The sequence below is a fragment of the Blennius ocellaris genome, assembly GCF_963422515.1.
Source record: "Blennius ocellaris genome assembly, chromosome: 12".
In the NCBI taxonomy this organism is placed as follows: domain Eukaryota; kingdom Metazoa; phylum Chordata; class Actinopteri; order Blenniiformes; family Blenniidae; genus Blennius; species Blennius ocellaris.
Genome location: NC_137661.1, coordinates 1,060,001 through 1,083,735, shown reverse-complemented (window position 1 = coordinate 1,083,735; position 23,735 = coordinate 1,060,001). Strand labels below are relative to the sequence as shown.

The window sequence follows — 23,735 nt, the reverse complement described above, 5'->3', positions numbered from 1 at the left end:
CAGTTTTCTGTTTATTGATCATCTTTCCAATTTTCATAACTCTGTTGGATCACCAATCAAGGCAAACTGATTGCAGTCAAAGTTACTTTTATTGCAGCTGTTTCTCATGAGATCAGTTCCACATGGTTGACATTGCGACTCCTTCATATGTCAACTGGTGTGCTGAGATGTTGAGCTGCTGTAAAGTGGTGCGGTCCATCTGAGCACCTGATACTGGTGTTAGTATTTCCCCAGTGAAGAGCAGTTAGAAGACAAAGAATATAAAGTAATTGCAAAAGGCGAAGTAATTAAAGAATATCAGCTAATGTTGATGTATGGGCTGGGGTCAGCCATAAATAAATAATAATCTTAATCATAATACATTTTATTTGTCACCACCTTTCATACACCCAAGGTCACCTTACATTCCATGTTAAAATTGAATTTATAAACAAGAAAAACATGAGTAACAACAAAACAAAACATGGACTGAAATAGTTTTAAGAAGAATAGGCTTACATTTAAGATGGGTTAAACTGTCCTTCTCTGGCGACTCGACCCCCTGATTTGTGACGTTAGGAGACACTTTACACAGTGTCACTGCAGAAAAGATCACGTTGTCACTCTGGAGCTTCTGCTAGCAGCTTCCCTGCTTCTCAAGCTCAGTTCAGCAGACAGCAGATATGTGTTTTTACGAGCGTGATTAGTTGTTTGATGTAATGTGTTGGTTGCATCCTTACTGCCTTTTTGCTTCGAGGACAACTCGTCCACATTCAGCACCCTCAGAGGACAACTCGTCCACATTCAGCACCCTCAGAGGACAACTCGTCCACAGTCTGCACCCTCAGAGGACAACTCGTCCACAGTCTGCACCCTCAGAGGACAACTCGTCCACATTCAGCACCCTCAGAGGACAACTCGTCCACAGTCTGCACCCTCAGAGGACAACTCGTCCACATTCAGCACCCTCAGAGGACAACTCGTCCACAGTCGGTACCCTCAGAGGACAACTCGTCCACAGTCTGCACCCTCAGAGGACAACTCGTCCACATTCAGCACCCTCAGAGGACAACTCGTCCACAGTCGGTACCCTCAGAGGACAACTCGTCCACATTCAGCACCCTCAGAGGACAACTCGTCCACAGTCGGTACCCTCAGAGGACAACTCGTCCACAGCCTGCACCCTCAGAGGACAACTCGTCCACAGCCTGCACCCTCAGAGGACAACTCGTCCACATTCAGCACCCTCAGAGGACAACTCGTCCACATTCAGCACCCTCAGAGGACAACTCGTCCACAGTCGGTACCCTCAGAGGACAACTCGTCCACAGCCTGCACCCTCAGAGGACAACTCGTCCACATTCGGCACCCTCAGAGGACAACTCGTCCACATTCGGCACCCTCAGAGGACAACTCGTCCACAGTCTGCACCCTCAGAGGACAACTTGTCCACATTCAGCACCCTCAGAGGACAACTCGTCCACAGTCGGTACCCTCAGAGGACAACTCGTCCACAGTCTGCACCCTCAGAGGACAACTCGTCCACATTCAGCACCCTCAGAGGACAACTCGTCCACAGTCGGTACCCTCAGAGGACAACTCGTCCACAGTCTGCACCCTCAGAGGACAACTCGTCCACAGTCGGCACCCTCAGAGGACAACTCGTCCACATTCAGCACCCTCAGAGGACAACTCGTCCACAGTCTGCACCCTCAGAGGACAACTCGTCCACAGTCGGCACCCTCAGAGGACAACTCGTCCATGGATGAGATTTCAGAATTTTTGGGAGAAAAGAAATCTTGTACAATGTAGTTTTACATATTATTTCTAACTGATATGTTATATATGTTTTGTATATATGCATATATATTTAGTATGGTATCCTATGGCTTTTTAGTCTCCCGTAGAATGGTCTTCTTTGCGCCCATGACGTCCCCCCTCCCAAAACGTCAGCGCCGCCGTGTGCTTCTCATGCACGTCCCAGCTCACTAATGACTATCAGTCATATTTTAATCATGTTTATCATTTAAAGTCGCTATCTGAAGACGCTCTTACGTGATGCACATGACGCAGGACTCAAAGCGGCCGGCTGTGAAGCGACATTCTCCCGTTCTGACATCAGGACACTACAATGTCTTTGCACTGTTACAAAGATATATTAGTCCTGAGCTCAGTGTCAAAAGTTCTCCATTTGTAATCCTGCAGTTTTTTTTTTTTAAACCAGTGTTTAAAGTCTGCACTATTTTTACTACAGTCGTGATATTGTTGTTATGCACACATGTAAGCTGCTGGTCCAGTAGGAGAGCGAAAAACATCCAAGATGGCGGCGACCAAAATAGAGGAGGAAAACATGAAAATAAGCTATAATTCTGAAAGAACATGTAAGCTCTCTACTGTACGAGCCCCGCGGGGCAAGAGCAGAATATATGCAGAACCCGTTCCACACACCTCTGAACCACTCCATTTTCATTTCTGGTTTGGGGTAAAAAAAAATGTATATGATTCTTCCAATTAAAATCCCGCCACTGTTGCTTTTGAGCTTGTTGTTAAAGAGATGCTGTTAGATGAATTTTCTTTACGCCCATGAGTCTTAATTTCTTTTATAATAAAGTGACGGATCTGTAAATATGGGAAAAAGTCTTCTTCACCCAAGCCATATTTTTGACCAACATCTTCAAAACAAATGAGTTGGTTGCATCCTTACTGACATACGTTGGAGTAAGAAGTGTACACAGCCCAAGCTATTAAAGCATCACAACAAATAGTACTAAGATGTATTTAAATGCGTTGCAGATAGGTTTCTTGTGTGATATGGAAGCTCTTCTTTCTGTGGTAAAACATCTGCCTCATTATCCAGCGAAGCTCAACGTCCTCCATAGTGTCACTCAGTCCTATTATGTTTCTGTGTATTGTGTTTCATTATTCCCAAGGGGGGGGGTCTCAATTGGCTGCCAGTGAAGGCAGCCGTCTGTTTCTTTGGGCTTGTTGGAGACCACTTTATGTAACACTTGTCTCCTCTCTGAGTTGGCAGAGGCCTGAGAATGGTTTTAATTGAGGCGGTGTTGGAAGGGCCTGTGAGCCGCCGCTCTGCGACGGCCCCAGGGTGTTGTGGGAGCCGGGGCACATTCTTCGGCTCTCTTTAAACTAGATATTCAGAGACTGATAGGCAGACATAACCCCACTCTGCCAGACAGAAGCCTTTCAAGGGCTCACAGCTTTGCCCTCTGGGCCACGGTAGGGGATTTCAACAACACATATTAGACTTTTTTTTTTTCCTTAAACTTGAGAAAAAAAAATCTTTTGACTTTGTTAATGTCAATGAGGAGCAAGCGGCACATTTAGCTGTCTGGTCTTCATGTGCTGAGGCTTTTCCAAAGCTCACCAGAGCCTGAGTGGTTGAACAGACTGCGGATGGGAGCTTACTCCCTTCCTCTTAACCCTTTCCTCACAGCCTGTGGATAGAAAATGACAGTCACATTTTGGATTTTGTCTCTTTTTTGAAGTTGGCCACTTTGGTTTTTAAACGTTCTCGAGTACAAACAGATGTGGTGAGATAATCTCCTTCACTAAAGTTACCCCCTCTCTCTTGCTACACACACACACACACACACACACACACACACACACACACACACACACACACACACACACACACACACACACACACACACACACACACACACACACACACACACACACACACACACACACACACACACACACACACACACACACAGACGTTACCATGTTTCTTGTTAAGTCTACTGATTCAAAGGTTTTGTCAGGAGCTGAATAACTTGTGGTGTTTTGTCAACCTGTAGGTCTGGATGCCGAGCTGTACTACGTACGCAATGATGTGGTGAACCATTACGCACTCACCTTCAACATGCCGGTGCCCACCGAGACCAACAGCCTCTACTTCACCTGGTATTCCAAAACAAAGGTGAGGCTTAACTCCAGAGGACAGTCAACATGCCCAAATCAGCATCCTGCCTCCTGATGCAGGAGAGCCAGGCACCACACAAATGGTGCATGCAAGATGACCTTGAAATGGGTGAAATTACTAAATTTGTGATTAAAAAAAAAAAAAAAAAAAAAACCCTGCTTTTCCTGAATTGCCCACTGTGGTCTCACTCTTAATGAAAAAGCATGACTGAGACCCTGAACTAATGACAACAGTGCTCATAGCCGAAATGCCACCAAGCAGTGAAAACTGATGCTTCAGCATTGATGTTTGTCTCGCCATCAAACAGAACTGGGTTGAGGGTTTATTTGTTTTTCTTTTTAATATGCTAATGGCTGCAGGAACGGCAAACTTTACCCTGAAGATGATCACAAAGTCTGGTGGGATTGTTTTTTTGTTCCTTTCAGATGTGCACATGGTGTATTTTCTAATCATTAAAGTGAAAATGTTGAGGTTGTTGGGCTTTTTATGTAAACCATCTATCAATGTCCTGGTCCGGTACGTCAGTTTGAGAGCAACTGGTTGGACAAGGAAATAGCTTCTAGCTTTGTATTATGAACACGTGCAAACAAGCATGAAAGTTAATATTTGTTGTTCTCTGTTTTCAAAGGTGGACTACCGGCTTGTGTTCCTCATGGAGAACCCTGCTGCTCTCAGCCAACCGCGGAGCAACATCTCCACTCAGGGGGAGATGCCTCATACTCCCTCTGGTCGGTAGATCATTTATCTGATGCTCATGTCACTTGTTCTCTTTACCTCTTGTTGTTTGTCGACACTTTAAGTTTCTCTTCTGGATTGGCTGAAGTTCACTATAAAGGATCAAATAAAAGGAGAGTCGGTTAAATTTAGGAAAACATAAAAAAGGTTGTTCATAACCGAGATCTTGAGATATTGTTCTAATTCTTGTGGCATCAGTTATTTGATACTTTAAATTGTAAAAGGCTTTGTTAGTCTACAATACATAGATATTTTATCTTTAGAACTTGAAATGCTATGTCTACTCTGTGTGTCTCTTGTAGTCTTCAGAGTGGACATGATCTGTTCAGGCAAAGTCGATGAAGAAGCATTTTTAACGATGCAGCTCAACCTGACCGTCCATGCCAGTAACTACACAGTGCTCAACTTCAAGAGGAGGAAAATGTGTTACAAAAGTAAGTATCTCGACCCACAGCTAATTCTCCAAATGGAAGTGTCCGTCCAGGTTCCAGTGACCTTCTCCCCGGCTTGGGTCTGGTCAACTGGCTTCCTTTTTTTCTGTGTAGCCCATGAGCCAAACAATTCTCAAAAGCAATTTGTTTGACATGTGATGACTGAACCATCATCGCCCTTGGAAAATGAAAAGATCTGTGCATTTTTAACTGTGTCATCCACAAACATGTCACAAAATTCATAGTGTGAAAGGGCCAACGAGCGAATTAGAACCAGAAGGGGCTCTAAAACAGAGCCCTGGGGAACACCTCAGGTCAAGTTTAGCTGGAAGAAGTTAAGAGGTGGAACCAGAGGGCTTTTACCCAGATCACATTACCAGCTCACATGGGTGGACACAGTGGTGATAGTTGACAAGACACTTCATAGAAACCTTTTTGAGTCCTCACTGTTCAAGTCGAGCAGAAAACAAGTCATGAAATACAGACTGTTGATTGTTTTGGGGGAGTCGGCTGATGTGAAGGGTCACTGAGGGAGACGCAGAGGCAGCTTTTTCTAATTCGCTTTTGTTCCGCTACTATTTTGAAATGGCCAGAAGATAATTTCATGTGGCGAAGAGACTTCTTGCTATGTAGCCTTGTGGAAACAAAACCTTCTACCCTTCTTATTTGAAGCTGCTCCGACTGCACTCTGACGATCACCATGCCTGCTATTGTTCTCCTGGGATCCTTCCTGTAGCGTCGTAGCAGAGGACCAACATGCATGCTGCCTGTTTAATAGTCAGAAAGCCCCTTTTTACATCTCGTGATACTTTTTGGAGCTGAAACCCAATATTGTTTAAACTATCATCAAGACAAATGACTTTTTTTGGGGGGCAAAATGTTAAAGAGCAGTTCCTTTGATTCAGTCCCAAAAGACAAACGGAACACACAAAATGTTGATTCAGAATTGTATTGATCAGTCTGTGTCACGATTTTAACAAATGTGTACCTTTTAATTGAAAAAACAAAACATTTATGTTTTATTATACTATTTAGATGCAATATAAAGTTATTATTTGAAAGCGATAGTGACACAAATGTAAGCGCTACTTGGGCAGACTGGACGTACATGGATATTTTCTCAGGAATAGTAATTGATTTTTACCTGAATCAAGTCTTTGGTTGTAATAATATTTGATTATATTGAAATCCTTAAATTCAGTCCACTACTGGATAATACAGATGCATGTTTACATTTATTTTACTCATTAAAGAACTAGAAGAAAGCACTCACTTCACTTCACTCCTATCAGGATGTAGTCGATGACGCAGATAAATATTACATTATATTCTCCTACCATACTTTTTCTGTTCTTGTTGAGCTTCACTTAAAAAAAGTAATTAGATTTGTTGCACTTTTTAGCTCATAAGATACAGAGGACAATTAAAGCTCTTTCTTTTCTACGTTCCCTCAGAAACGAAATATATAAATGACATTTGTTAGTTTTCTGCACTGTTGCGATTTCTTTGCAAGACTGATCGTAAACTGGTTATTGACTTGATTCTTTCTTTCTCTGAACAGGAATAGATTATGACCCAAAGATTGCCATTCCTTTCAACAACAACTCTCTTCCACGCCCTGACTGTAAGTGACTTCACCTCCACTTCCTCTCCACCAGCTCCATGCAGTGTGATGAGACAGGTGTTCCTGTGCTACTGAGAGAAAACTGTCAAAGTGCATGACTTCATGATTTTGTTATTCAAGTCTCCCCTCCCTCACCTCTCGGAGTGCTTCTGCTCTTCTGGTGGGATTCATACAGCCTCTTTGTTTCTGGGGCCGCGGACTCCTAAAGTGCCATTAGTGGGCCGTCTCTCTTCTGCTTGGATAGGCCCCAGGAACCTGGGGCCCTCGGAGGCTTTCAGAGAGGAGATGAGAAAAGCTCTGGGACACTGGATCCCAGGCACCATCGCTCCCCTTCCGGAGCCTCCATTAGCTCTTAAGTGCTGCTCTTGGCATATTAGCAGTTTCTCTCTTTCTCCCTCCCTCTCCCACATAACAGCCAGCACTGCCGGAGCTTTTACAATGATGCTCGTGTTTAAAGTACCTTGCAAGTTGCTCTACTTTTTGTCCGGTCATTAAATGGCCCTCTTGTTTTGGTCTCAGTTGTCGGCGTGGCGACTCCCACCACCTCCACACAGGTGTTCTACATCAGCGTGAGCGTCTGCTGCATCGTCATCTTCCTGGTGGCCATCATCCTGGCAATCCTGCACCTGCACAGCATGAAGAGAGTAGAGATGGAGGACAGGTCTGGTTTGTTAAAAATAAAACATGTGAATGTCACACGTCAGCAAGTCAGGAGTTCTCAAACGTCTTCAATCCAGCTACCAACTGGAAGAAGAAAACTCTTTTGTAAAAAGTAGACAAGGTTTAACTTTTGTCCAAAACCATAAAAAAAGAGTTTATTTTTTAAACCTTCTTTAAAATGAAAATACTTTATTGAAATTAGAAAGTTAGATTCATGTTGGTACATATTTTAGACAAACTGTTCTGAACTATCACATTTAAAAAAAAAGAAAAGAAAGCAGAAGCATTTATATAATAACACAAAATAAACCTGGTGTGAAAAGCTAATCCACACAAAATGTGCTTGTTTTTTTCCTTCCAAATTGAGTTTTTTTGTTGACTTTTCTTTTTTTACATGTTTATTTTAAACCATGTTTCACCTTAACCTGTCCACTACCGACACAAGTGAATACAACATGCCACTTATTTACACTATTTTACATTCTTTTCATATGTTCAAAATGTCAACACAACATCCACATATTGTGGATTTGTATACCTTGATTTCATGAGTCTGACAGCATTGTGAAAATTGGATTCAAGTGGAAAAATGTTTTTTACACTTGAATGTAAATATGTAAACCAAGAGCAAATTAAGAACTTTGAGTTCCTTTTGAATCATTGCTGTTGCTGAAGTTTGTCTTCTCTCTTTTTGAATGATGGTTTTCTGGTTTTCTCTTTATTCCTGTGATGAATCATCCCCATTTGCAAACTACTCACTCTCTCTGTCTTCCTGAAGGTAGAAATAATGATAGAAATGGAGTTTCATCACAGGTCTGCTCTAAAATGGTTCTAGGCTTTGCAACTAAAGTAAAGAATATTAGTTCTGCACTGTAGTTTCTAACCATCTCTCACCTCAATACACCCCAGATTTTGCAAACTGCGGGCCTAAAAGTGAAGTATAAATCAAATAGATAGTTGTTTTTTTTTCGTCGGCTGTGAAATTGCTTCTGCAGAATGCAAAAGTCAAATCATTAGCACAGAGTGGATTAGATCAAGTTTAAACCTGCACTTCTTGCTCAGCACATGTAATCTCTCCTCAAAATGGGTGTAAGCAAATACACAATTCATCAAATGTCAGTGTGACATGAAGGCATCTTGGCTGTGCTTCAGATTTTCATTAAGAAAAGTTAATTTATCAGGATAAAGGATATTACTGCAAACACAATTGTACATTACAGATCTGTGACCTCAAGCATTCATTTAATTTTAATATCCCTTTGTTTAATCTTTTATTCGTCTCTGTGGCTTTCAGTGTGAGTGAAAGTGGAAGTTCACAGGGTCTCTCTCAGCCATCCACCCAGACCACGCAGTACCTGAGGGCTGACACCCCCAACAACGCCGCCCCAGTCACCAGTAAGTCACTTTGTCTCTCTGCACTCTAGCACCAGTCCAACTCACCCTGCAGGCTTGTCCACACAGGAACCATCATCACTTCAAGCTTGTTAAGACAGAAATGGACACAAAAGTTGTTTTGCTTGTGTGTCTTTTCTCACACTGACTGTGCATGCGTTCCCCAAATGCAGTAATGGACCGTGAGTGACCTGATTCGTTAAACTGGTGTCACAGGACTGTAGACGAGGAACACACTCCCTGCAGTGAGGTCCAATTTGTCCTCCCTGCTCTTGTGACAAACCACTCAGAATAATGTGTTGGTGCCATCACCACTGGTTTCTTCACCCCAGTCAGCAGAGAGAGAAGCAGAAGCACCGTTATTTTTGAACACACAGGCCGTGGTCGGCCCCGACTTCATGTGAATGAAGAACACGGTGGGAAACCAGTGTGCCGTCTTATCACACAGTAAATGAATCTCAGCTGTGGCACATTTCCTTCAGAGGAGGTCTTTGTTAGTTGTTGGGGTGTCGGGTAGCAGCCGGCTTTGCTTTCTCAACAACTAGTCCCTGTATTCACAGCAAGTGGAAATAGTCCAGCATGCTTTGCACTTATCTAGATCTGTTAATTGTTCAAACTTAATCCCTTAATGACAGTCGAACCAAAGGAAAGGGGGCATGAAATGTGACACTGCCATCTCGTCATCCAAGAAGTGTACCTTATTTGAAAGATATTTCTGTTTGCTAGATTGACCTTGAATTGTCAAATGGTTTCCAACCAAGGGCCTGAGACCCCCATGAGGTGTGTGTGTGTGTGTGTGTGTGTGTGTGTGTGTGTGTGTGTGTGTGTGTGTGTGTGTGTGTGTGTGTGTGTGTGTGTGTGTGTGTGTGTGTGTGGGGGGGGGGGGGGGGGGGGGGGGTGTAGATTAGCACACGATAAGGAAAATCACAATGAGAAGCTTTCCACAGTCTGAGGCCCTGTTCACACGACAATGTTTCCCGTGACAACACCTAATCCGTTAAAAAAAAAAAGGAGTGTGTTTACTCTGCAGCAGCGGACACAGGGACAACAATGTAGTTAGTATGCTGGGCCATGGGAGGGTGCTGTTGCTTGATTTTGTAATGAAACCACACAGACGTGTGCAGAGAAGAATACACTTTAAACATGAAGAAAATGAAGAGCAACCGACGCCCGCATGGACTGATGATGAATCGGATGCTATCAGGGGAGAGTCTCAACTACAAAACTACTGATTATGAAGATAAAACTAGAATACTGACGGCGAGTCATACCACTGCGGGTCGCCACGTTTGTTTACAAGGGATGGAAGGCGGAGGGAGAGGAAGAGTAACAGTAACAAGCTAACTAGCCTCCAGCAGTCTGTAGGAAGGATGAGCGTCTGTGAAAGAAACTTTCCACCTTGGGAGCCGGATTAAAAACTTTGCAAATACAGTGCACCTGCACACTGGTGCTGTGTAAACGGAACCCCCAAAAGTGAAGAAAGTTTTGCGGATAGTAATCGTTGTTGTGTAAACAGGGCCTGAACCTGACCTGGAAATCTGTTTGTTGCTTGTACTTTTGTTTGTTGATGACAATGTTGTAGCATTTCACTTCACATATCCACATCTTTTCCAAAAGGTAACTGGAAGGTTCCAAGGAAGAAGAAAAAAAGAACTACTTTTCCTGTCTACCTAGAGAGTGTGGCTTGTAGGCAGGCTCTCGACAAAACAACCTCCTTGTGGAGGAGTTCTTGTTCCTTCAGGTCAATTAGCTGTCACAGTTGTTTTAACACACACACATTGTGTGTGTGTGTGTGTATGTGTGTACACAACTTAATTAGATGATCATTTTAAAAAGATTGAAAAGAAATCTGTGGCCTGTTCTTCCCTTGGGATACAGATTTCCATATAAAATCTCTGTGGCGAGTGTTTTTGAGTGAAGTGGCCTCAGTACACAGGGAAGGCGTTGACCCGTCTCACAGGTCGGGAGGAGACTTGTTGACCCGTCTCACAGGTCGGGAGGAGACTTGTTGACCCGTCTCACAGGTCGGGAGGAGACTTGTTGGTCACCTTAAACCACTGAGGAAGTCCAGCTTCTTGTTTTCACCTGTTTTGCAGTGTGATCGATCGCTGCCCTCTGGAGGACACATTCTGCATCTCACAAATATTCTTGTAGCATTTTGTTTGACCCACTTATGTTGTGCTTATTGCAATAACGCACACTCCTCCCAGTCACTGCGGCCAGCTCCACCTCTGGCGAGCGGAGGAGCTGGTGTTCACTCATCCACTCGCTCTTCGGTTCGGGTGGTGTTGTGATGTGTGTGAGCTTCCCATCAAAACCACTTCTTTCTAACTTTCTCCTACCCTCCACTCCTGCTTCCTCTCATCAGACAATCACCCCGGTTCTGCACCCATACTCCAACTTGCTGCCACCTCCTTCCAAAACCCCAGCGCCCCCCCCCATGAAACCAAAAGTAAGTTCCTGGGTCTCTCTGCTTGTGATGCTTCAGCCGCTTTGTCTCTCTGCTGTACTTTCACTGTGTAATGTTCATTCTTTCATGCTCCCAGCATTTAATCACTGCAATGTGGATGCCCCCCCACCCCAGAAACTCGCCACTCATGCATATTACTTGTTTTGTAATAACATTGTCCGTCATCAACATCTATCAAAGTCTCTCTTGTAAGTCACACAGCTGGAAAAAACTGTGTGTGTTGTCATGATTATTAGCTGGGGGTGATAAACCTATTCAATTAATTTGCCACAAAACTACTACATTCAAGTGTTTACATTAGAAGTCTATCATTTATTCAGCAATATAAAAAAAAACCAACCCACAATACTCTTTACAAGTGTCTGAATACACACAAAGATAATCTTGTAATGTAGGCAGCGGGAGGAAAAATGACGGTGAACCGGTCAGGATAAAAAGAAGTAAAAAGTCCCAAAGACATTTACAGAATATGGTTTTATAGAAACTGGACACAATTAGAGATAAATGCTTCTTTTATGGTGAAAAACTGGCAAATAAAATGTTGAAAATGCAAGCTGAAGCAGCAGCAGTCCACCAAACACTGACATGGTGTGTAAACCGAAGAGTTTATCCTCTGAGATTCACAACTATTTTCTGTAATTGTACAGGGTGTGGTTGCGCGAACTGAACTGAATCTGTCAAACATAGCCTGATGGCTTGAAGTTAGATTTTCATCCACATGAAAATCTAACTTAAAGCCCAAATCAAAGAAATGCAGCAAGTGACTGCAGGAAGTCTCTGACAATTTGAATCAGTGTTAGTCAGTGGCCTTGTCGTCCATGATTTGTTCTCCATGTAGCCCTCAGTGAAAAGCTCAGGCTCAGAGGTGGCGGCTTTCTGCTTGAAGCAATTAGGAAGAAAAGTGTCAGAGAGCAATACAAAAGATGACTGCTCACAGTAAGATAATCCAGTCACTGCAGAGTCTATGGAGTCACAGACCACAAACCTCCAGTTCCACTTACAGATCCTGCAGGAGACTACAAAGAGGAGAGGGTTTTTCCTCATTTTTCAAGACTTATAACTTCAGCTGAAGCTCAGCCAATTCGGTCTTTGGCCAACACTGATGAAAATAAATGGTGTTTGTAGTTTTGCCTCTAGGGGGCAGCAGTGATCTTCACTGTGTTGCAGTGGAGTTGCTGTTCACGTGAGTCAGCAGAGCCTGAGATAAAGACTTCTCACTTTCTCTGCAGCCCAGAATCTTGATTATTATTATTATTTTTATTATTATTATTACACAACAAATACAACACAACAGATGCTGGATGCTGGCTGACCGTCAGTGACTCCTGTTTCTCTGCATTTAATCCAAGTGTGGTGCTTCAACAGGTGGAGGAGGCTAGAATGAGTTTTCACACAAGGTTTGCACGTTTCTCTGCGTCAACAAGCTGTGGAGTTTTTCATGGCACCTCTTTCAGTAACGCAGCAATGATGACAGTTTGAAAAAGAAGAGCCAGAACCTGGAAAGTAGTTTAGATGCAGTGTGTGTGTGTGTGTGTGTGTGTGCGTGTGCGTGTGCGTGTGCGTGTGCGTGTGCGTGTGCGCGTGCGCGTGCGCGTGCGTGCGCGTGCGCGTGTGCGTGTGCGTGTGCGTGTGCGTGTGCGTGTGCGTGTGTGTGTGTGTGTGTGTGCGTGTGCGTGTTGCTGGAACTTTTCAAATCCAGTCAAGGATTAGGCTCCTGTCAGAGCAGAACGTTGCTGTCAACAACAAACACCAAGTGACTGACAGCAGAAGACTTGACGTCTGGTTTGGCGTCAAATGGCCCTGCTGCTCCACGTGCAGATGTTTCAATCAGACATGAATGACGTGTGTCTTTAGTGCGAGTCTGTGCCTGTCTCTGCTACAGCTTACCCGTCGCTGCGCATCGAGAAGAATGACCTGCGGAGTGTCACCCTGATGGAGGCCAAAGCCAAAGTGAAAGACATCGCCATCTCCAGGGAGAGAGTCACACTGCGAGATGTTTTACACGAAGGTATTAGTTTCCCATGCTTCTGCTTTCCTTCTGCAATCAAAGCTCCCGGTCTGTCTGGTATTGGTCAGAGGAGTTCCCTCTCCCACTGGGTTCCCCCAAGTTCCCACATCACCACCAAGTCAAACACAAATCCAGATGTTGGTCTGTGCTGTGGAGACTGGGGTCGTGACGTGTCGAGCGGTCAACACGGCGTCCTCACACATTGTTCTGGAGTCCAGCCTTGTATGTGAGCTGTGGTTTTGGGTGCTGGACACATTTTCTGTGGTCACAATGAAGCTGCAATAAATGTTAGTGTGGTATTCTCCACCCAGCCAAGTTCACATACTTAAAACATCGAGATTATGAAATAAGGTTTTAAACTCCTGAAATCATGTCTTTCAGCTCGCAAACAACAGGAGCATTTTCATATTTTCACCCAAAATGTCCTCAATGTCTATTGATTAATTAATATTCGCTAAAGTAGTAGGTCTTGTGAATTATCCAAACCAGTTGGATAAATGAGGTTACAACATAAGTTTTATAACATGTGAGCAGAGGGAGATTTCAGTTCAGCCCGACTCGGCAGTGGCAGCAGATAATCAATGAGTCCTTGTGATCTCTGAATAAAGTAATGACACTACTGTGTGAAGTGATCACTGCAGAGGCACACGTATCTATTGAAGATCTAAAGTACATTTTAACAATAGACATCGCTAATCGTATGTAAACGTAAGGTGTGTACACAGTTTGGGATACTTGATCTTTATCAAATTTGTCACGTACGTCACAAAAGTTGCATCAAAGAGCACTTAAGCATTAAAACCTGAAAAATATAACTTCCTTTCACTCACAGTTGCAGTGTAGGAGGTTTTTGGTGCTTTCACTTATTTGCACCTATGCACACATGAAAAGTGTGAAGGTTTTTAACGTGCAGCAGGACGAGTCAAAAAGCCACAGATTTATACTGCAGATGAGCCTCACCTGTCGTTATGAATAAACAAGAAAGGTGTTCCAATGTAAAACATCTTCTCAAGAAAAATGATGCAGCAACACAATAGATGGATTCTAATGATATTGAAAGAGAAGTTGATGAGGGGAAGACAAACTAAACATATCAGTCTGTCAATTCAGTTCCATCTTATTTATATAGCGCCAAACACGCATCACAACACAAAACTGATGGAACAGACAAGTTGAGCTGCAGCGGTTACAGTGAATGTACAGCCAGCCAAGACCATGAGAAAACATGGAATCATGAAGGCAGCCTCAACCTAAAGGCTTTACTAGAAAATGCTCTAAGGTGAGATGAACTGTCAGCTTCACCATATCGTGATGTTTGAGGCCTGATCCTAAAAGCAGAGGCTCCCTAACAGAACGTGAGAGCTGCTTCCACATGAGAGGAGCCCGAAAGCTGAAGACCTGCCTCCTGTTTTACTTTTAGAATCTCCTCCAATAAGAAACAATCTGAGAACGGGCTGTTCAGACGGGACAACGTGATGGTTCCCACTATGTTCTCTAGAGGAAGGCTTTTAATCCTATTTTAGTTTTCATTAATGTACCGTCACCAGGAAATGACCAGTTGACCTTTTCATATTCACCACTAGCAGCCACTCTCCTGTTATGCTGCAGGTTGACTTTGAAATACGAAGGTGCTGATGCTCTTATAGCAGCAGCACAAAGTGTGGAAGTGCAGAATTTACGAGGCAGCAACCATATCAGGCACATGTAGTGAAATATTGTTAAATCAGAGAGGCAGAAGCTTCCTGATGCTCTTGACAGAATGATCATTTCAAACGGTGCTAATGCTGCACTGCTACTAACCAAAGGTCTGGGAACAGCCAGCAGGACACCACAGCCTCAGCGTTATCTGTGGATTTATTATCTTTTTCCTCATCATTAGTTTCAATCCACATACTTTCAACAGGATTCTGCTATCATAAGTTCATGCTATCGGTTTGTGGATTTATTAGGTTTGAATACATGCATGCATGCATACAATCATGAAATGCATGAGCGCATTACACTGCACTCATGCTTTGTATTTTTTTTTAATGTTCTGCCACCGTAGCATTTTAAACATTAATGATAGACCAGCCACATATAATTCAGACCAAGCCTGTGTCAATAAGTGCATGCAATGTGAAGCTGTATTATACATTACTCTCCAGGGTTTTTCCCATCATAAAAGCAGTTGACTGCAGCACCCAGGGGTTAAAATGTTCAATTCTCAAAGTGCGTTAGCAGCAATTAACACACCAGGCTGTGAGTATATCGCAATCTGTGATTGTTGGGTTGATTGTGAACTTCTATGCTGCTCAACCGTACAGTGGAAAAACTGAACAGCTTCTGTTTGCTGTCAGCAATGGTGGTTTAGGTTGAATGTTTGGCCTTTTAGGAGATCATACACTTCAAACCACTGTTTGTGTGTTTTGCCACACAGACTGGACACGCTCGGTTGAACGTGGTTGAACCGGGATCTGCTGCTCATGATGCATTCATCTGAGCTTGACTGGCTGCCGGGTCTGTCCGACAGGTATGAACCAGCAGGCTGTGGGATCGCTGAGGTCTGAAATCTGACTTCACCTAGATTCCTGCAGCAGCTGCTGGGACTCGTGAGCTGAGGCCGCTCCAGAGTTTTACAGTGATTCGAGGAAACTGTAGATATTTTAACGTCTCTCAAGCGAGGAAAACGCTACACTTTTTATCACACACACACTTTTTTGGTCATCCAGGTGAGAAAATATCATTCAGAAAAGCTTTCTTTCCATTGATTCCCAGCAGACCATGTGTACCTGTGAGGCAGCAACCTCTGAGCATAAATGCCGTGTTTCCCTGCAGAGTGTGAGCATGCCTCATCAAATCAACGTCAGCAAGAACCTGTCAAGAACCCAAAATAGCAAAAGTTCATTCCTGCCGAGGCATATTAGGGACTGACAAGAAGACCTCAGACAGCATAGTTTTAAATGTCTCTCTCTGGCATTCTATCACAGATAAACACCAGTGATTGAGCGTTCGGCCCGGCTCCATGCGCAGCCGCACTTTTTGACGCCGGCTGCTGTTTTGAGGCGACTCAGCAGCGTCGTGTTGTGAGTGGCGGCACTGAACATGACCGTGCTTCTCTTCCTGGAGGTTTGCCCACGTTGGGGTTTGAGTATGGCTTGTGTTGAATGATGTAACAGTTACCCAAAGGCGAATACAACACAATGTAGGCGAGACGTGTGGGTGTTCTGTTTTTAAACTCCACTTAACGGCCTTCAGTGGTTTACAGTTGTTGCTTCAATTGGATTGTTGACACGGCTCCTTTTTCTTTCCTTTTTGTTTTTGTAACTTAACTGATAACGACGCTTGTCTGCAGGCGTTCTAATTATCACTGTGCACACTGGCCTACGCTTACACATCCAATTAGTAAATAACAATTCTGCTGCATTTGCAGCCTGGACATCACTCTGATACTCACATTGACCCTGGCAACTTTTTACTGAGTCACATACACCGGCAGAAAGGGAAAATGAGACCCAGGATGAGTGAACGTCAGGATTTAGCGACTCGTCAGTGGCTGAGAAATGAGCACCAGAAATACAAAAGATGAATGGAAGTCTGTATAAAACTATTTCAGGGTTATAGTGCATGTTGGCTATGGTCACAGCCACTATAACAAATACAGCCTTCTTCAAGTTTCAGCCAAGTGATGAAATACAGTAGAATAGAAGAGTGATTAAACGTGATTACTTTAATACTGGCTTTGTTTAAAGAGGACTGTTTTCATAGATTATCTCCATCTGGTGCCATTTGTGGCTATAACTCTAATAATTGCTACCAATTACTGAGGGTGAAAAGATTAAAGTCATAACTATAAACTCAGTTGTTGCCTTCCCATTCCGAGTTGGTAGTACTTGTGTTTCCTATTTACTTGTGATTCCAGTTTTGGCCTTGGTTTACACATAATTATGTTTTAAAAACACATTTGATTGAATACTACAGCCCTGTTACTGCTGTACACAGACTTCAATATCTAGATGAAGTCAAAATGTGGAATATTGTTTCTAGAATGTGGATGAAATCTGTCATCTTTCATTCTGTGAGCAGCAGCATGTTTATCCACACAGGAGAAATTCAGCTCAATCATCTTTGAAGCAGGTGATCGTGCAGCTTATCAGAAATAATAAAGTAACTCGCACGTATTTGACGAGGTGTGATTATCTGTCTGTAAATAGACAACATTTTGTGAAGCGTGTTTTTAATACATCCTGTAGTTCATTCAGTGTAGAGCATAGTAGCTATAAATTTCGCCGATGGAGTTTAACTGGCTTTACTTAACAGCCAGTAAACAGCGTTGTGGAGCCCTGATGAGCCACTGGGAGCTCAGCACGTTCTCCATACTTCATACATCATGCCCGCCACACAGAGCAGCAGGTTCAGTATAAATCTTACAAACACAGGAGACGAACCACCAAACTGAAACATACAAGGCCATGTCTGAGAGGGTGAACTCGGAGCGGTGCTCGGTTTTTTGGGAGCCAGCAGGTCCAGACAGGTTTGATGAAACAGGCGGAGGGTGGGAGGGAGACGCTTTAACACTAACCCTGTTGTTATGCCTCATCTCCTTTCTTGTTCAAACATAAGGCAAGGGCCCTGGGGCTCTGATTCTCTCTCTCGATGGTTTATGTTCTGAAATGGCATTTTACCTCAAAAACATCCTGGAGCAATGCTGAGACAGTTTAGACAAAGGAGATGATGAACGCGCTCACTTGGCCTTTCCATGTTGTTCGTATTTCGGAATCTCTGTGAGTGTTGAAAGGGCTCACTGAGCTCCTCTCCGTTTGGCTCCTTTGGAACGAGTGCCAAACCTGCCTAATTCCCATTTCCAGACAAAGAGTTTTCGGCAGACGCCTGTCCACGTCTGTCCACTGATCAGCCAGGCATGAGGTGACATTTCCATGTTTGAATGAGTCTCCTCAGGCTCTCTGGCTGCTGCCCTTTCCCCCAAATTAGAATTAAAAGAAACCTAAACCTTTCTTGTCTTTCAATAGGCACATTTGGCCGCATCTTCCACGGCGTGCTGCTGGATGAAAAGGACCCCAGCAAGGAGAAACCGGTCTTTGTGAAGACAGTGAAGGGTACGCATGCAACAATAACACAGTTTACACACCATAAGATAAATAAAAGAAATGTTATCAGGTCAAGTGTGCTGCACGCCCGTCTCCCAGTGTGTCTACGTGCTCTTATGCAACAGTTTGCGGTGAGGAAAATACGCCGGCTTGCACTGAAGTAACCCGATACTGCACTTTCTTAGAAGCACGTCTTTGGGTTTCTGCTGCATGACAGCAGCAACATCATGCTGAAGCTCATTTGCTATTCATTACGATTCCGTCCCTCATGTGTAATTCAACAGTACATTTCAGTTTCGTCTGAACTTTGTGCTGACGGAGCTAACATGCAGACACATTTTAAATATTTGTTCTCGGCTCCAACTAGAAAAGTCAGACTTTTGTCAGGAAATCCCACTAATAGGATCAAGTGTTGCTGATCACCCACCTCTTTGATTACAGGTAAAGTTAAAAACAATCTTTTGGTTGTGATGTTTTATATGTTTGGTGAGGGTTGTGTAGCGTCAAGCCTTTCCAATAAGATTGTCTGTGAACCGGTTACAAAAGTGCACAGAAGCACAAACTCTGTATTTGTGTTCAGTTTAGCACGAGGGCGATCACTACTTGTCATTGAAAGTTGATGATGTTGCTAAAGTTCCAAGACTAAAATGGGAACGTCAGTGTACTGGACCTGGGCCCTGATCGTTCACCATCAGAAATATCAGTTGTCTTTCTAATGGTGTCGTAAGATTACAAACATGCCAGCGGAGGGGCTTTACTTTGCTCTTTGTTAACTGCTTTCATCGGCTCACTGTGCCAGCTGCCTTTTGACCCCTTCCTTCTCCCGTGTTTACTCAGGGAGGGGTGGATACCAGGCATGCGAACAATATCCTCATGCCAGTTTTTTGGGCTTTGTGAAACTCTGTGCTTCCTCCTCACACGCCTCTTGGGAAGGGAACAATACATCTTTCCATAAGTACCAGACGATGGCAAAGCTGCAGACGCAGATTAAATGCTGGCACAAGTCTGTAGTTTCCTGACACAAGACCGCCACCAGATACATTGTGCAATAAAAGAAGGGATAAATCAGACATTCTGAGATTTATAGTATTCTTAATCATCCAGTGTTTTTGTTAATTGAGTTTCTGTGTGATAAAAATGTTCAGATCATGCCTCCGAGGTGCAGGTGACCATGATGTTGACTGAAAGCTGCAAACTCCGAGGACTCCATCACAGGCAAGTGGATGCCTTCCCAATTATTGTTTGAGACTTTTGCAAATGATTTATTTTCAATTACTTCTGATATGTTAAACATTTAAGTTGGGAAGGTTTCAGTCTGACATTTGATATAGCGTCCTATTTTGCCATTAAAGTGTTGGAACAGTACAGAATAGTTCCCTCGGTTGTCTTTTAAATGATTCAAAGAACACATTTGATGACTTTAAAGGAAGTCGTCAAAGTTCTTTTTTTTTTTAAATGTTGTGTTTTGTGTTCTGTTTCCATAACAGGCTCATAGATTAACCAACAGAGTAAATGTCCCTGCCTCTGAAACTATGACTTAACTTTCATCTAAATTTTCAGTTATTAAAATAATCTAAATCAACAAAAAACTGAAACATATATTCAGAGCCGTATTGTCAGAGTGAGTTTGTAAAAACATGCATAATGCACCAGAAAAGTATTTTTTTGGGCCATTTCACTGTGTTTTGCACCAAAAAGTATAATTAAAATTGGCTTTATGTTGAGATTGTAGTCGTTTTTGGTAGGAATGGTTTTGTGAAAATAATCAAATTTTCTTCATGTATTCTCTGTGCCACAACAAAGCAAAACTTAAAAGTTTACATTTTAAAGTTATTTTACTGGTCTGGCCTACTTGAGATGAAATTGTACTCTTTTTATTATGACACCGCTGCTGTAACCTTAGATTGATACCAAAAACCAAAAGTACAAAACAAAAAAGCTTCCCAGTAGAGGTTGCTGCTGCGGTCACTCAGCACTACACTCAAACTAAATCGGTTAAATGATGCTGTGATTGCTGTCTCTAAATACATTTCCTCACAATAAAATGCATTGTAACGTTTCTGATGATACTATTGCAGTTTTAAAAAGTCCCGTTTGACTGTAACTTTATACCACTGGGAAGCACTATCAATCACCCAGATGGTTTGGGGGAGAGAGAAAAATATATTAAGTGTTACAAAACCCCACAGATAGCAACATGTCACACTGGAAGTGAAACCAGCAGAGAGGACTTCAATAACCTCCAATGTAAAACTAAACTCCAAGCTCAGCGTCACTCAGAATTCTGAGTCCTGCAGCCACACAACCTTTTCCTCTTCATGTATGTGAAAAAGACGGTTGCCATGACAACCATCGCCTTCACACTTTCTTCAGTTGGTGTCGACGGTTCCTCTGTAGTGATTTGGATGACCTTTGTCGACATGTTCTTTCACTTTCCTGGAAGAGTGTTCACTCTTTCTTCTACACGTGTAGAGTCAGCGTAATAATGTGAAAAGAAAAGAAAAAACCAACTCCCACTCCCTTTGTCAATATCTTTCTCTCTTCCTTCAGAAACCTGTTGCCAATAAGTCATGTGTGCACAGAGGATGGAGAGAAGCCCATGGTGCTGCTGCCCTTCATGGCGTGGGGAAACCTCAAGCTGTTCCTGCGGCAGTGCAAGCTGGCCGAGGCCAACAACCCGCAGGTGAGGCGTCTGCTGCAACGCTAAGCTATTATGATAAGCGCCTGAGTGCATTTCATGTATGGCAGCGCACTGAGATGTTTATTAAGGTGTTAAGATAAATCCAGTTGAACTGGAGGGGCGGGAGGGGGCAGGTTCCATACTGGTGTCAAGCTGAAAGAAGGTTTTGTGTGTTTGTGTGCAATCAAGTGCAGGTAACACCTTCTGTAACTGCTGTTTACACTGCCATTAAAGCACTGTTGATATAGTCATGAAGCCGGTGCTCAAGGCACAGATTTTTACCAGCGACGTAAAAACAATCGAGCTTTTGTGCGGCTTCAGCGGCGGCAGGCTTTGATGCGCCCGGCCAAATCCACAGCTACAGATCCAACCAATCAATCAGCCCCCGAAATACAGATGTAGCAAACACTGCGATCACAAGATGAAGCTTGCCACAGCCACTCGCACTCATCAAGACCTCTTTGTGAATTCTCCGGCACCCTTCTTCTTCCCCCAGCAATTGAGTCGTGCACTACTGGCAGCTCGTGGAGACGAGGACATAGTCATTAAGTTGTGCTCCTGCTATAAACATGGAGCTATAAATCAGCAGGGCTCCACCAGTCCGGGGGCAGGCGAAGCTTCCAGGGTAAAGCATGGCTCTTGTTTTGAAAGAGAACACCTGGTTTCGGAGGTGCAACTATGTTGGAGGGTGACCTTTTCCTGAGTCCACGTCCGTCTGCTGCACTCGCTGACGAGAGGGTTTCAAGTGTTCTCGGCAGTGCTCACGTATTGCCATAGACTGTTTTTTCCATGCTGCAGCGTAGTAGAGTTGTCATCACTGCTGGTCGTATCAAACCTGCCGGCTGTTTGATGTGACAAGAGTGAAAAACACCTTCCTCCTCCCTCTCCAGCATTTCTGAGCCTCATGACTGAGTTTAGATATTAATATATATATATATATATATATATAAATACTGAGAAAAGGCACATTCCGCTCTGCTTTGCAATGCCGGTGTTTTGTCTGCTACACGGGATCAGAGGAGCTGCTTCTGCATTGGTCTCTTTCTTCTGCGAGACGTTTTCCCCGACTCGCCGATGTACCGCACAGGACGGCTTCAACAGGTCTGCAGACATCAAGCACACTTGTTCCGTGATAAACTTGCACAAGACTTTGGCAGTTTCTGCATCATGTCCAATCACATCCAAGTTTTGCACCGTTATTAAGCAATACTAATATTTAATATTGGTGTACCTTCCACACAATGGACAGAAGTGTACAGTTGTTGTGCGCCGGCAGCTCTGACGCAGTGGCTCGCCCTGCCTGCAGTGACTTGCCGAGGTTACGCACATGTTTACCAACTTGGTTTAACAGAAAAATGTCTCGAACTTTGGCATTTCGGCGTGCGTCAGTTAGATTATCGGCGTAACTGACGTAGGTATGGAAGTGAAAGACTTTATTAAATGCCTGGATTAAAAACCCTCCTCCAGTAGCCGGTGTGCGTCTTTTACACCAAACATCTCTTTAAGGAGACGCCATTACATTTGTCCATACTTGCATGCTCAGAGGTAAATACTCCCCAAAAAATAAAACAAAAAGGTCTATGGTTCCAGAACCACATTATGAAATTGTATTTATCAATAAAAGTGACACTGCCAAAAAGGAATATTTGAGTTTGGATGAGGTCTCCTCCGGAGCTTCCAGATGAGGTGTAAATGATTAGCGCTTGGCTGATGAGTGACAGGGTGAAACCTGTCCTGATTAAAAACTCTCCCATTTAGGCTTCTCTTTACTGAAGCGCTGCTGGCATCACGCCAGGCCTTCAGGAGAAAGCTTGTGGAGGATTTTGAGCTGACGAGTTGTTTAGAAAGATTTGAAATAACTGATCCTGCTGTGATGGAAGTTCATCTGAAACCCGTGTCAGATATTCACGTCTTCCCAGCAGCTTTGGATGCAAAAAGATGTGGACACCAGAATGAGAAAGAACATCCTGTACTCTGATCTAATGCCAATGTCTCATATGATCGGATAATAGCTGCACATTGTAAACAGTATTGTAATCAGCTGGCTGTGACAGCTGAAATGTTTGTCTTGCTCCGGTTTGACCCAGAATGGAACATTTGTTCCACAGAGGACAAGTTTGACTTGAGTCACATGAGTCACACCCTCCTCTTTTTGATTTTGTTGTTTTTCCTCTTATTTTGTTTCTTTCCTTGCAGGCGATCTCTCAGCAAGACTTGGTCTACATGGCCATCCAGATTGCGTGTGGGATGAGCTACCTGGCTCGCAGGGAGGTCATCCACAAAGACCTGGCCGCTCGAAACTGTGTGTGAGTGTCCCCGACCGTCCCCCGTGTCCTGGCACCTCACCTGGTCTGGAGTGGAACCACTCAAAGTGTAACGACGGTGACTTTTTCCCTCACCACCAATAGCATTGACGACAACATGCAGGTGAAGATTACAGACAATGCCCTCTCTCGGGATCTCTTCCCGATGGATTACCACTGTCTGGGGGACAACGAGAACCGGCCGGTCCGCTGGATGGCTCTGGAAAGTCTGCTCAACAACGACTTCTCCAGTGCAAGTGATGTGGTGAGGAAACAGGCTTTAAGGTTTACACGAGGCCAACATTCGTAGGGGAATGGGCTTGTGTGTGTATATTTTGCACAAATTAGTCCTCAGTCATTACTATTCATCCGTGATGTTCTGAAGGAGCTGGTTTGTGGTTGAGACATTTTTTGTTTTAA

General features: G+C 43.6%; 1 protein-coding gene across 2 annotated transcripts in view; it reads left to right on the top strand.

Moving 5' to 3' along the window:
- ryk (receptor like tyrosine kinase) overlaps positions 1-23,735 on the top strand; it is a 50,443-nt gene that overhangs the window by 18,474 nt on the left and 8,234 nt on the right. The window contains exons 2-14 of one of the 2 annotated variants that reach the window (XM_080506653.1): positions 3,801-3,922; positions 4,554-4,653; positions 4,963-5,094; positions 6,653-6,715; positions 7,235-7,376; positions 8,670-8,770; positions 11,136-11,219; positions 13,120-13,245; positions 18,255-18,341; positions 19,478-19,547; positions 20,883-21,015; positions 23,209-23,318; positions 23,421-23,580. In XM_080506653.1, coding sequence (XP_080362779.1) covers positions 3,801-3,922; positions 4,554-4,653; positions 4,963-5,094; positions 6,653-6,715; positions 7,235-7,376; positions 8,670-8,770; positions 11,136-11,219; positions 13,120-13,245; positions 18,255-18,341; positions 19,478-19,547; positions 20,883-21,015; positions 23,209-23,318; positions 23,421-23,580 — 1,430 coding nt within the window. The remainder of the gene's footprint in view (positions 1-3,800; positions 3,923-4,553; positions 4,654-4,962; positions 5,095-6,652; positions 6,716-7,234; positions 7,377-8,669; positions 8,771-11,135; positions 11,220-13,119; positions 13,246-18,254; positions 18,342-19,477; positions 19,548-20,882; positions 21,016-23,208; positions 23,319-23,420; positions 23,581-23,735) is intronic. The other variant, XM_080506654.1, reaches the window with a different exon arrangement.